This window comes from Sturnus vulgaris, chromosome Z (assembly GCF_052056855.1).
Source record: "Sturnus vulgaris isolate bStuVul1 chromosome Z, bStuVul1.hap1, whole genome shotgun sequence".
NCBI lineage: Eukaryota > Metazoa > Chordata > Aves > Passeriformes > Sturnidae > Sturnus > Sturnus vulgaris.
The window spans coordinates 40234602-40248199 of record NC_142283.1 but is presented as its reverse complement, the minus strand read 5'-3'; the positions used below and the strand labels follow the sequence as shown (position 1 = coordinate 40248199).

The following is a 13598-nucleotide window of genomic DNA, read 5'->3' as shown; positions in this document are numbered from 1 at the left end:
CGGCAGTTCTGGGTCAAAACAGAAGTACTTTTACCGAGAATTTCTGAATGTTTTACCCTGTGCCTCTCGACTCAAACTCTCTGAAGGCTGCATTACTGGACACAGTGAAACTGAGGAGCAGAGGTAGCGTACGTACAACCTCACTTGAACATTCTAATCTCTCGACCCGAGTAGCCCTCCACCACGCATTCTTCTGGACGTTATAAATACTCGGCAGTCGGCTCTACCGCCTCACATTTTCACTCCGGCTGCCCCAAATGCTGTTTTAGCTTTAAACATTAAGCGCTGGGTAGCCGTGCCCAGCCGGCAGCATCCATCCCCGGGGCGCTGCTCCCCGGGGCATGGGGCACGGTGAGCGGCCAAGGGGCGGGGTGAGGCGTGGTGGGACGGAACGGGACGGGACGGGACGGGACGGGACGGGGGCAGGCCGGAGCGGGGAGCGGAGCCTGTCCTGCGGCGGGGAGCAGCGTGCTGGAGGCAGGAACCCAGGGCAGCCGGACGCGGGACCGAGAAGAGCCCGGAGGGGCGGTCGGGAGGTCGGTCGGGGGTATCCGGGCGAGGCGGCTGCGGGCAGCGCGGAGTCGCGGGGATTGGCGGCGGGGCAGGGCCGGGGCGATCCCAGCCCCGCCCGGCCCGGCCCGGTCCTGCCCAGCGCAGCCCCGGGGCCCGAGTGGCGCCGCGCAGGCGGCGGAGTCGGAGGGGGGCCCGGGAGCGCCGTGGGACGCGGCGCGGACGCTGTAGGTACCTGTGCTCCCTGTGCTCCCTGTGCTCCCTGTGCTCCCTGTGCTCCTTGCCCTGCCCTCCCCTGCCCCTCTGCCGCCGCCCGGTATGCGCCCGGCGCTGCCCGCCCGGCCGCGGTGCGGAGCCGGTCCGGCTGTCGGAGCGGGGAGCCCCGCTCGGTGTGGCGCGGAGGAGTGGTGGCTGGCACGGAGCGGCATGGAGCCGCGTGGGAAGCGTGGGTCTAGGGTTCCTCGCAGCCCGTGGGTAGAACGACGTTCTCTGTGTGAGACACGCACGCCGCGGACACGTCGGGTAACTTAATCAAGGTGTTTGTCACCCCAGAAGGCTCAGGCCGCAGCGCTGGTGGAAATTTGAGAACAGTTACTGAAGTTTGGAGTGGGGGGAATAGGTTGGGAGCGCGGGGAGACGGGGAAAGAAGTCAAAATGCCTTCCCTTCAGCGACCGCGAGTTAAACCGTCCGGGAGCTCCCCTGTGAGGTGTACATGTGTGCTACTCGCTATTACAAAATTATAACTGATGTCTAAGAGCCAGAAGCCAAGCAAACTACTTGTTTTCCTGAGGCTGTGTGCATTCGCTTAAGAAAAAATCTTTTACAAATTTATTTGAGTTCTCTAGGACATTTTTCTGCAGCCGATATTTTTTGTCTAAACTTTATTTGCATCTAGCACAGCTGAATTTCAGTGGAACTGTGTGTTGAAATGTGCTGCTCTTCTCAGAAGTCTTTTCTGTGAATGAGACTACCAGGGTGTGTCTGACAAATTACATGTGTTTACTTTTCATTTGGAAAGGCTTTACAGATACATAAAATATAAAAATGTTTGGCTTGAGATTTGCATTCTTGTCTTTCCCTTTGCCATTTTTAAAATTATCCCTTTTGGCCAAAGTGTATTGTTGTACATGGAAGCGGAGGGAGAGCTGCTGTGTGTGTGGTGGTGGTGAAGTGGCATCAAGTTTCTTTGGTCAAGTCTGTTTGTGGCTGTATGGAAAACAAGAAAATACAATTCCAAATTACAAGTGTACTGAATGTGTGGTATCATATGTTCCTCAGCAGGCAGAAGTGGAAGGTCAAGTCCTATGCTCAGTTTATTCTCGCTTGTTGCTTTGACTTCAGGAAAATTGAGAGCAGTTTGACTTGCTTTTTGAATACAGGAATGTCTTATTTCTTTTAGATATAAAGTGCCCAGTGACTTAGGAGAGGGTAAAAGCCCTCAGCTCCCTGTGGGGCTTGTAACCAGAGAGCCCACTGGAAACAGAGTCAAGATGTTACAGGAGGGAGATGGTTGCTGAAGGGTTTTGACATCCCCATTATCACAGGTTCCCTGTTGCCTCCTGGCACTCGGAATTATGTGTTCTCAGAGAAAAGTTATAGCCCAGGGGAGCTAGAGAGAGCTATGACCCTGAGTTTCTACCTGTACCACTTTGTGGCTCAACTAGAGAAGACAGAGGATCTGTGTCTTGCCATAGGGCAGGTCAAGGGGTTGTGGTCTTCCAACAGCATTGCTTCTTTCATGGTGTGTGTGACAGAGGGACCATACAGACACTGGTAGACCCTATCCACCAGTGATGTGATCCACGGTAAAGAGCCCCTGCTGTAATTTGAAAGGGTGCTTGACCCTGCCAGGATCCTTGACCTCTGCAGGAGACCACATTAACCTCTGTCCAGTGGTTAAACCCCAAAGCGTGCCGGTGGACAAGGAGATTGCACAGGAGGGGGGATATCTTGGTGCTCACAGCGACCCCAGCTGTTCTCTCCATCCATGGACCTGGGACAACAAAGGTCAGCCACATAGCTGGAGAAGGCAACTGAATTGTCCTGAACATGACTGTGGTTCTTGACATTGTACCACTGGTGTAATTTGGTAATTTAGCAATCGCTTTTTTAGACAGCATGTCCATGGGGAAGTACAAGCAGATTGCCCCTGCACTGCAAAGAGGTTTAACCTTCTAGTGGTATCTGGTGGTGCAGAAGTAGAGATCCTCTGCTTTGCTTTAGAGGAAATAAAACTCATTTCCAGTGGTTGCAAGAGCCTGGGATGCTGAGGTACCTAACCGTGGCAGTGCTGGGCAAGCAACATGCCCCAGACAAGTTCTTCGGGTTGTTTTTTAAATATTTTGAACTGAAGTACATACTTTGCAGCTAATATGTGACTGGGGCAAACTTGTTTTGAGGACTAAATCGTTGAGCTGTCACAAAGCAGTGACACATGTTATCCTGAACCTGACTTGTTGCTTTCTTGTTATTACAACGCATAACCAAGATTAAGTTTTCTAATTGTTAAAAGAAAGAATGTGCTTTCTGAATTACTAGCTGCAAAGCAGAAGGTAAACAAAAGAAGACTACAGCTGAATGATATTACTTGGAAATAAATTCTAATTTATTACATTACTTATATTAACTTCCAAATGTCCTGTGTCAGTGAGAGTCCTGGTAAAATAATAATGTTACAGCTTTCATTGTCTTCCTACTAGCTTGTCAGAGGCAAAGATTTACTTTTGTGATACTAAGCTGGCTATAACAATTTTAAGAGAAGTAATTACTAGCAATGACAGAGGCTATATGATTTCTGCTGATTGAGTGCATCATCCTTGCTTTCAGCCAGGGGAACTGGTATAGTACCATTATCTTTGGTAGAGTCATGACACTACATCTGCTGAGTTGTGGCTGATAAACTCCTATGTCTGGCCTATAATCTTCTTCACAGAAAGAAATGTATTTGTGCTTTGATAGACAAGTGTGAAAACTCTCTTGAAAACGACTTAAAGAAATATTTATTTTGTTGCATGTGGTGTTCTTAGATGATAGGAATATTATTCTCTCAGGCAGCCATCAGCCAGTCTGGTGAGTATTGCTGGTTGAGCTATTACTAACAAATACTTTTCTAGTCAAAAGTAATTGTTTATTTTACAGTGGAAAGCGCTTGCAATTCATATGGACACAGTAGGATTTTGTTATAAGCCAATACAATGAAAGACTGTGACAGTTAATGTGATAACAGTGCACAGATTGTAACTGAATTACAATTACGCTGAACCTTAGCTGAGGTGAAGTTTTTCTGTTGAGAGCTTCACTGTTACCATGCTTCAGAAAAGAATTTAACATCTCAAGGGCCCAATTCAGCTCCTGGGAAAGGAATTAGATGATTGCTGTCATCTGCAGAGTAAAACAGGATCAAGGACACCAAGCAGCAACCGTGTTTCTTGGACGTCTTTCCCAGTGGACCTCTTCAGCCGTAGTAGTTTGGACCTATGAACTAGAATGGGTAAATAACAGTGGGCAAAACCCGAATTATTTTCTCAGAAAGTAATTTTAGAACATCCTGGGTGTACTAAAGAGGTAAAGTTAGTTCACCCTAGGCTTTTATCAGATAACTTATTTTCTGAAGGAGGGAATCAAGGAAAAGGAAGAGTAGGAAAATAGGGTGTGGGTCGCTGTTTAAATCCCTTTACTTTTGTCTATGATGTGGTTTGCTCCTCCCCTCATCCTCAGAAGGCACTTGGAAATACACCTCTGACGTCTGAAGTGCCCAAAACAGTCTGTTGGGTCAGCAGCAGCTCACACATCTTTTTAATCTTAACAAACCTTTATACAGAATCATAAAATCGGAGAATGGATTGGGTTGGAAGAGACCGTAAAGATCATCTTGTTCCATCCCTCCTTGCCTTGATACCTGTTCTTTAAAAGTGTCTTTAATGTCTTTGGAAAATGTTCATGACCCTTGAGTAAATAAATGTTATGTACAGGAGCTCCAGCTCTTAAAAAGTTCCCTAAATTAAATTATTAAATTTTGGGCCCATGAGAAGTGTTCACCCATCCAACACTTTTCTTTCTATCTTTCCCAGAAAAAAAAAAAAAGTTACAGATTTGGTTCACATGAAACAAGTTCTGTCCTCATCTCCATCCTTGTTTTCTTAGAAAAGTGAAAAATTGGCCACTTGCTCATCCTCAGTGCATACATTTGAGGCATGAACACTGACTGTCATCGGAGTATGCAGCAACTAAACTGCAGCATTTTTGGTAAAACAGTGAGTGCTTCTGATAAATATAAAAATAACTTCTGATATTTTAACTGTGCAGATCTCTTCTGATATACAATTACATATTGGAACATCTGCTGTGAAAATGGAGCCTCAAAGTCCATGGGAAGATGCTGCAGTAAATCTAAGTTGTAAATTAAAGAAAATCAGAATTTCTGAGAAAGACGAACTTGGTGTAACTATTTTTTATTTTTTAAAAAACCCAAGAACATTAAATATATGTCCTGTATACCTACACAGAGGGTGAAAAAAAGTAGACTATAAAGAAAAACAATACTTACAAAAATATGACTTACCAGCTTTATTTAAAAAAAGGTAGCAGAAATCCAACTAATTTGAATGGGAGGTAGGATGGTGACTGGCTTTCAATGCATCTTCTCAATCGTAAATAGCAGAAATTTGTACCCTTAACTGGGGAAAGTTATTTTAGGCACTGGCAACATGGATACTGGCATCAAGACTTGACACTAACTTTCTCAGAATCTTTCCTACCTTGGGTCTGCCTGGCAAACAAGAGCAAGCTTAGAAAGCATAGAGTTTTCCCTGCTGTTGTGGAGGCAGTGATAGCTGGGTGGTGTTTTGGTAGTGCAGTGTGCACTTAGGTCTTTCTGAGAAGAAGTGAGCTGCTTGCTGTGCGTGCTGTGCTTGCTGAGTCTGTTTGCCAGTCCTTCTCATGGCTCATTTGTGTGTTTTTCAGCATGGAAATTTTGTATGGGGGGAAACACCTGTGAGCAGTTCGCTTCGTTGCCCTTGTATTTCTGCATCCAGGCTGTGTCTGAGCTTACCTGCAGCTACCATGAGAGGCATGCAGCAGTGCTCAGCCTTGGTGCCTCATCAGTCACAGTCCCTCGCCCCTGGCTCCTGGGTGTACGTTGCAGCTTAAGCACTGGGTGACATGGGAAGACAGTGATATTTACGTTACATTTGTTGATTTTATTTTCAGAGCCTGGTTTGAGAGCCACCCTCCCAAATTAATATGCAAGGCTTGCTGCAGGTGGGGATACACAACGCCTACCCAGAGGAGCATTGGGAGGAGTGTGGCTTGATCTCCCTCTTGTGGAAAATTATTGGAACTATATTCTTGTGATACTGAAGAAAAAAAGTCCGGCATCTGTCAGGAAACAAATGATGGCAGCAGTTACCATGACACCTGATGCTCTTGTCAGCCCTCAAGGAAATGAAGAGGTGGACTCTCTGATTGTACTGCATTATAATTACACAGGAAAGCTTATTTTAAGGGAAAAGGCAACTGATAAAATAGACCTGCCCACTATTTCATTTCTTATCCTATGTAGTTTCATAGTCCTGGAAAACTTGATGGTGTTGATTGCCATATGGAAAAACAATAAATTTCACAACCGCATGTACTTTTTTATTGGCAATCTAGCTCTCTGTGATCTTTTAGCTGGGATTGTTTACAAAGTAAACATTCTTATGTCTGGGAAGAAAACTCTGAGCTTGTCCTCCACAATCTGGTTCATTAGGGAAGGTAGTATGTTTGTTGCCCTGGGAGCTTCCACTTTCAGCTTGCTAGCAATAGCTATTGAGCGGCACTTGACCATGATTAAAATGAGGCCTTACGACGCAAATAAAAAATACAGAGTGTTCCTTCTCATTGGTACATGCTGGCTTATTTCAATTTCCTTGGGTGCCCTCCCCATCCTCGGCTGGAACTGTATAAACAACTTACCAGATTGCTCAACAATTTTGCCTCTGTACTCCAAAAAGTATGTTGTGTTCTGCATTAGCATCTTCATAGCCATTTTGGTTGCCATTGTCATCCTTTATGCCCGTATCTACATACTGGTTAAGTCCAGCAGTCGTAATGTCACCAACCACAATAACTCAGAGCGGTCCATGGCACTCCTTAGGACTGTCGTGATCGTCGTTAGTGTCTTCATTGCATGCTGGTCTCCACTGTTCATCCTGTTCCTCATCGATGTGGCCTGCAGAGTCAAGGAGTGCTCCGTCTTGTACAAAGCCCACTGGTTTATTGCTCTGGCTGTCATCAATTCCGCAATGAACCCCATCATCTACACCCTGGCCAGTAAGGAGATGCGTCGGGCTTTCTTCCGCCTTGTTTGTGGCTGCCTGGTGAAATCCAAGGTGGCCAGATCTTTGCCTATTCAACCCACTCCAGATAACAGTCGAAGTAAATCCAGCAGCAGCAATACCCAGAAGCCAAAGGAAGATTTCCCACCAATAAATGTTCCCTCATGTATTGCTGAAAAAACTGAATCTTCATTTCACAATGGAAACTTCTGTAAGTAAAGGACTCCTTGAGACAAGTACTTTTCTGTGATTTTTAGGTTTAAGCTACAAGTGTAGTTTAAATATTCATGCACTTCAGTCACAGGGGAAAACACTAACCATTTATTTAACTTTGAGAACTTACTTATCAACAATCATTTGCTTTGGGTGTTCATTCAGTAACACACCAGACTCAGAAAAAAGCCTTTCATGCTACCCAGCAGCCAGGACAGAGTCCATGCACAGCTAAGGACATCATGTGCCGCAAAGGCATGCATGCTGAGGCTTAATTTGGCACCTCATGATCTTGCAAGACATCACTAAAACCTGTTATAAACTTCAGCATTCACTAAAGACTGATGATAATTGTAAGACTGGCCCAGTTATTGCCAACTGGGAGAAGAATTTGTTGCGTAAGTTGGTGATTATAGTTCTCTAGATGTATCTTGCTGTTGTGTTAATAGCATTATAAGTATGTGATATAAAGAGCTGTATATTTGTACAATTTCTCATTAAAAAGTCATTGATTGGTAAAAGTTTACAACATGCTAAATGTAATGCAGTATACAGTGTCATTAATTGTACAAATAGATGCGTTTCAATGGGGATATTTAAAATGAAGTAGTAGCTTTTAACTGTCAGAAACTTTAACAAATCATATCAATGCAGTATTTTTATTTTTCCATTGTTATTCAAACTTTTGTGTTTAGTGAAAGACAACCTGACAGTTGTCACTGTGGCATTTCACAACGTATTTTAAGTAACCAGTAGTAAACCGTTGAGAGAGGATATATATTTGCTATTTAAGGTAGTTAAAATGTGACCCCTCAATACATGTGTAACAAGTGTATGTGTTGCTTCAACGCATATATTTTGCTTAGTATTTTCAATATATTTAAAAATTTATGTCTAGCCTGTGTACATTGTGAATGCACTACGTAAGCTGAGATCCTTCAGTTCTGAAACACAGACGTATCATTTCAGAAAGCAATGAACCACAGTAGGTTCCTGTGGAGTTCCTTCTTTCCTCTCCAGACCTTACCACAGCATGGGATTGTGTTAGAAATTCTCCCTGGAAAGTTCAGCGAGTGGGACAATGTCCCATTTTCTGTCAGTGGGATCCAATGCTTCTATCGTTTCCAGACACCTCTGCAGATACAAGAGGGAAGATGCGGTACAACAGGGTCATGCTGAAGGGCATATCTCCATTTATACCCGACCCTGCCTTGGCTCTGGAAGGAAGGTTTATTTAGTTTGGAAGACCTGGAGCCCCAGCCTTGACCTTTGGAGAGCCTGTTCCAGAGAAACCTGAAAACAACTTTATAGTTCGTCACTGCCTTACTCGCCTGGGCACAGGTTTATGTTGAGTGTCAAAGTGGTTCCCTGAGTCCTGGAGCGATAAAGACTTCACAGACATCCGGTTTCAGGTCCTCATGGAAGTGGCCCGTGGTACTTCGATCAATTGTACTTTATGGCTGGAGGCTTCAGTGGAGTTTGATGGGAAATTCTGGGACAGGTTCCCATTGTCTCAGTAAGAATGTATACATCTAACTTTATTGGGCTCTTTCAAAGGTTTGTGTTTAATGTCTCAAAATACAATTTGCCTTATGCACAATCAGAAGTAGTTGAGGCTTTTTTAATACACAGCCTGAAAGAACTTATTCTTAGCTTTACTCTGGTCTTAATCATTTAAAGCAGCAGCATTAGACTCTTCTCAAGTATGTATAGTGTATCAGTTGTGTATTGTATGTAGCAAAAACCTTTAAAATGTAAAGGTTTGCATTGTGATTATCTTTTACAAATTAACAATCTGTAAATGTTTATGGTGTTAGAAAAGTGTATAAGAACAAAGAATAATTGTATTTGAATGAAATAACTGTGAAAGAGAGTAGTAAATATGAAATAGTTTTTACCAAAAATGTTGGAAAGCAGTGCACTTAGAGAGGAGAAAGCTAAACCAAGGTAAGCATGATGTAACTATATGGATTGTAGATACAGGCTGCAGGCTCTGTAGCTTTGTGAGAAATAGAACTGGTGACATTGCATTGCCATGGCTTGATTAGGGTTTTAGATTTTACATTGCTATTGGGCTGTATTGTGGAAGTTCTCCCCTGAAGTTGTGGCTTTTAAAATTGCAAGCTAAAATATTTGTATACTTGTGTTAGTTCCCAAAGTGGTGGCACATGGCAGCTTCCTTGCTATTGTAGAGCAGATAGGCCTTAGGAACACAGTGGTTTGAGAAAGCATGGTGGCTGAACCCACACCAACCCTCATGTCAAGGATGTTACATGATTCTTGCTATAGGTGAAAAATAAAATTTTTAGCAGCCAAAGTCCAAAAAGTGAGTTTTAACACCTATGTTCTAGCCTTAGCTATTGTCAGTATTGGTGCAAAGTATAAGTAATGCAAAGAACTCCACTGGTAAAAACCATGTGATTGCTTGTTAGTACAAAACCCTTTCATTCTACTTTGATTTCCTTCTCTTATTTTGGAGCTGTGGGGATATTTTGTTAGTTCACTACCCTGCTGTACTTGAAGCAGGTTCCTAAGATTTGTGGCTTCACATGTAACACTGCTAATACAATTTACAAAGTACTTAAGACTGGAGGAAAAAATGCTATTGTCAATACAATCTTCAGTGAGTCCATCCCATTGGGAAGTACTATATAAGGCATAGATTGTGGAAGATTTCAGAGCAGAATTTTAAATTAGGACAAGTCAAGGGTTTAACAGCAGTCAGCCTTAAACAGCCAGGAAGATGACCCTTGAAGCTGGAAAAATATCGATAATATCTTCTTTCACCCTAAAATATTAGAAGATTCCAAATACATCCCAGAATCTAAGCCTTTTATCATCTAGGCTGATTTGAGCGTACAGAAAACCGAATTTGGTTTTCCTTTCCAATTGGTTTTACATGGAGCAAAGGCTACAAAGACTTAACATTTCATTCATATTGTTTCATGAATTGGAATATTTGTTTTGATTATGGATTATTAAATAAATGCAAATCCGGCCACCTATGGAGAAAATAAAGGTTTTCACAATCTGCTTTCCAGGAGTCTTTTATTGCCAAGTGTTTTAGAGAGCATTTTCAACTCGATAGGTACTAGAAACATTTTGAAAACTTCTAATAAAAAATCACAAACCCTTAAACTAAAGGTGCCAAGTAGCAGTCATTTTTCAAAGAATTGTGAAAAGGTTTTGGCCTTCTATGGAAAACCTTCATTTAAACTCTGGGTCCTGTGCCTGAAGGCAATGCTCCAGAGACAGAAGGCTGACTTGGCTGAACAGGGATCTTCTCTTGGAAATGAGACTAAAATTGAAGGTGTGTGCCCAGTGGAAGCAAGGTCAGGCGACATGGGAAGAATACTGAGATGCTGTTTGCCAGCGCAGAGAGAAAATTTGTGTGGTCAAAGCTCACTTGGAGATGAAGCTGCCAGAAATTTGGGGAACAGTGAAAGGAGTTATTTCAGTATCAGGGACAAAAGGCAGCTGAGAAATAAAATCAGCCCATTAAGGGTGAGGATGGTCACCTCAGAAACAGGGCCATGGACAAGGCAGAGGTATTTAACATATTCTGTGCCTCTGTCTTCAACATGGGTGACAGACCAAGGGAGGCTCAGTGCCCTGAGCTTCAAGGGCCATGACTGCAAGAATGATCAACTCCAGTTGACCCTGAAATTGTGTGGGACCTGGTGCTCCAACTGGATCCCTACAAATCTATGGGACCTGACTGGGATTTATCCAAGAAACCTCCAAGAGCTGTTGCTGTCATTGCAAAATCTCCCTCAATGATTTTCATGGGGTTTTGGGAATCCAGAGACGTCTCAGCTGACTGAAAGCTGGAGAATGTTGTCTCAAGTTTCAGATATGGCAGGAAGGAGGACCCTGGAAACTGCAGGCCTGTCAGTCTCATTTCAGTGCCCAGTAAAATCATGGTCAAGATTATTCTGGGAGGTATTGAAAATCTGGAAGACAATGCAGTCATCAGTCACAACCAGCACAGCTTCATGGGAGGGAAGAGTCCTGCTTGACAAACATTATTTCCTTCAATGACAATGTAGCCCACTTTGTTGATAAAGGGAAGCCAGTTGATCTAATCTTGGGATTTCAGCAAAGCTTTTCATAACATTTCTCTCAGAATCCTTCTGGAAGAAATGTCCAGCCCACAGCTGGATAAATACATCATGTTATGGGTGAGCAGCTGGCTCATGTGTTGGGCACAAAGGGTTACAGTAATGGGGTGACATCAATCTGGAGACCTGTCACTGGTGGGGTTCCACAGGGCCCCATCCTCAGCCCTGTGCTCTCCAACATCTTCATAAATGAGTTGGATGTAGCACTCAACGGAATATTAAGTTTGCTAATGATACTACATTGGAGGAAGCTGCCATCTCTCTCAAGGGCAGAGAGACCCTGCAGAGAGACCACAAGAAATTCGAGGACTGGGCAATCACCAACCATGTGAAGTTTAACAAGATGTGTTCTGCAGCTGTGGTGCTGAAGTCCTGGCTGTGTGTGTATACTGAGAGATTGGAGAATTAGACCCTGGAGAACAGCAGTGTGGAAAGGGACTTGATCCTGCTCGATGGCAAGTTGAACCTGAGCCAGCAGTGCCCTGGAGCCAGGAGGGCCAACCCTGTCCTGGGGGGCATCAGGCACAGCATCACAGCCAGGCAAGGGAGGGGATTGTCCTGCTGTGCTCTGAGCTGGGGCAGCTTCACCTCCACTGCTGGGGGCTGGTTTGGGTGCTACAATATAAAAAAGACATTAAGCTATTGGAAATGTCCAGTAGAAGGCCATGAGGATGGTGAAGGGTTTGGAGGGGAAGCTGTGTGAGGAGCAGTTGAATCTTGTATTTTCAGCTTGGAGGAGACTAAGGGAGGACCTCATAGTGGTCTACAGTATCCTCATGAGGGGAGGGCACCTCTTCACTGTCATGACCAGTGGCAGACCTTGAGGAAACAGCATGAAGCAGGGGAAGTTTTGGTTTGATATCAGGGAAAGGCTTTTCACCCAGAGAGTGGTTGGGCATTGGAAATGGCTCCCCACGGAAGGGGCCACAGCACCAAGCCTGACAGAGTTGAAGAAAAATTTGGACTCTCAGGCACATGGTGTGATTCTTGGGCTATATTGCACAGGGCCAGGAGTTGGACATGATCCTGATGGATCCCTTCTAGCTCAGGATATTACATGATTTTGTGAATGAATCATGAAGCAGCTGAGGGTGGCAGGCGCTGCATCTGCCATCCCCAGGGCTGGGGGGGGGGCTTTGTTCCCGCTTTCTGGAAGTAGGGTCAGTCCCTTGGCCTATCTGCTTGGAGGACTGTCTGCTCCAGGCATGACTGCTCCCTGGAAAGAAAGAATTTCCAAGACTCAACTGTGGTGAAGCTTTGTGCTGCCTTCCAGGCTTGTTTCCAACTGCTCCAGTAAGGAAATGGAAAACATTTCCTGTGTGAAAAGTGCCAGACACCAAAAAGCTTGGATCCTAAAAGTGGGGCAGTCGGCTGCTGAGTGGAGATGTGCTGGTGTTCACCTGCAGGAGCCATTTCACCTGCCACCTAAGGACACTCCCAGCAGGAGTTGGGATCGTAGGCCACGCCAGGCCTGGAGAACTCCCTTCTGGTGGCCAGACTCCTGAGGCCAGGCACAGCAGCAGTGACTGGGGGTGGCTGCTGCTGCCATGTGGCCCCCCAGGACCTGAAGAGGGCTGGAGGCTCTGTGCAGAGGCATGCAGTGCTTGCAGGTGCCCCTGATGTATTCAGAGCTGCATTTCTTCTCCCTAAGAAGAATTTCCCAGGGCGTATTCAGGCTCAGCTTTGTCCAAGTGGTCAAAAGGGAAGGAAGGGCCTTTGCAAGAAGACATTGGTGAGTGGAGGAAGAGGACTAGGGTTATAGCTCAGCACAGCTAAGCTTCCTGCTGGTATGGAAGCATTGTCCTCTCCACAGTACACGAAGTGTCTGCTCTTGTCCTTGCGGTCAGTCTCCACAGAAAAACATCATGGAGTGGACTACCCTTCTCTGTGCTCACCTATTCAGTGTGCCAAGCAGGAAAGGTACCTTTCCAGGACAGGATATCATCTGGCTCAGAAGCAGGGCCCCATCAACGCTTACATGCTTTCAGGAAAATAGTATTTGTTGAAAACAAACCCATGTGTTGTCTCTGTCAAAGTGGAGCTCCTGTGGTGGTGTAAGGTCAGTGCAGCTGAGGTCCAGGTCCTCATGTGCCATTTGGTCCTCTGAAATGTTTCATCCCTGATTCTACTGGGTTGAGAAATTGATTGACTTACTAATATTCAGCGTCCAAGTGAACCTTTTGGAATGGCACACATTCTACTATAAAATATGCCTCCCTTCAGGTCAATTTAAAAAAATGAAGCCTAACCCCAAACCCAGCAAATAAACTTCATTAAGGAACCTGAATATAAGAGAATAGACTCAAGCCCACTTTACATGCATTTCAATCTAGTAATAGTGTTCACTGTTTTATTACTTTGGTTAAACATATACAAACTGAATAATCAGAAAACAGTTGCATGACACTTATATTCCAAACTACATTGCTCAAGGAC

The 13598-nt window shown here is 44.5% G+C and overlaps 1 protein-coding gene across 2 annotated transcripts; it reads left to right on the top strand.

Annotated features, from left to right (window-relative positions):
- The first annotated feature begins 423 nt into the window (after positions 1–423).
- S1PR3 (sphingosine-1-phosphate receptor 3) lies at positions 424–10075 on the top strand. Of its 2 annotated transcripts, none has more exons than XM_088155941.1 (2): positions 424–536; positions 5720–10075. In XM_088155941.1, the coding sequence occupies exon 2, from the start codon at positions 5902–5904 to the stop codon at positions 7045–7047; it is 1146 nt and encodes a 381-aa protein (XP_088012067.1). In that variant the 5' UTR covers positions 424–536; positions 5720–5901; the 3' UTR covers positions 7048–10075. The 2 variants fall into 2 exon arrangements, with proteins under 2 accessions (XP_088012067.1, XP_088012068.1); XM_088155942.1 differs by lacking the exon at positions 424–536 and adding an exon at positions 647–737 and having other exon boundaries at positions 5720–8641.
- The last annotated feature ends 3523 nt before the right edge of the window (positions 10076–13598 follow it).

What these genes read in the sequence shown, in the direction of transcription:
- S1PR3 (XM_088155941.1), top strand. Translation starts at nt 5,902, where the DNA reads ATGATGGCAGCAGTTACCATGACACCTGATGCTCTTGTCAGCCCTCAA.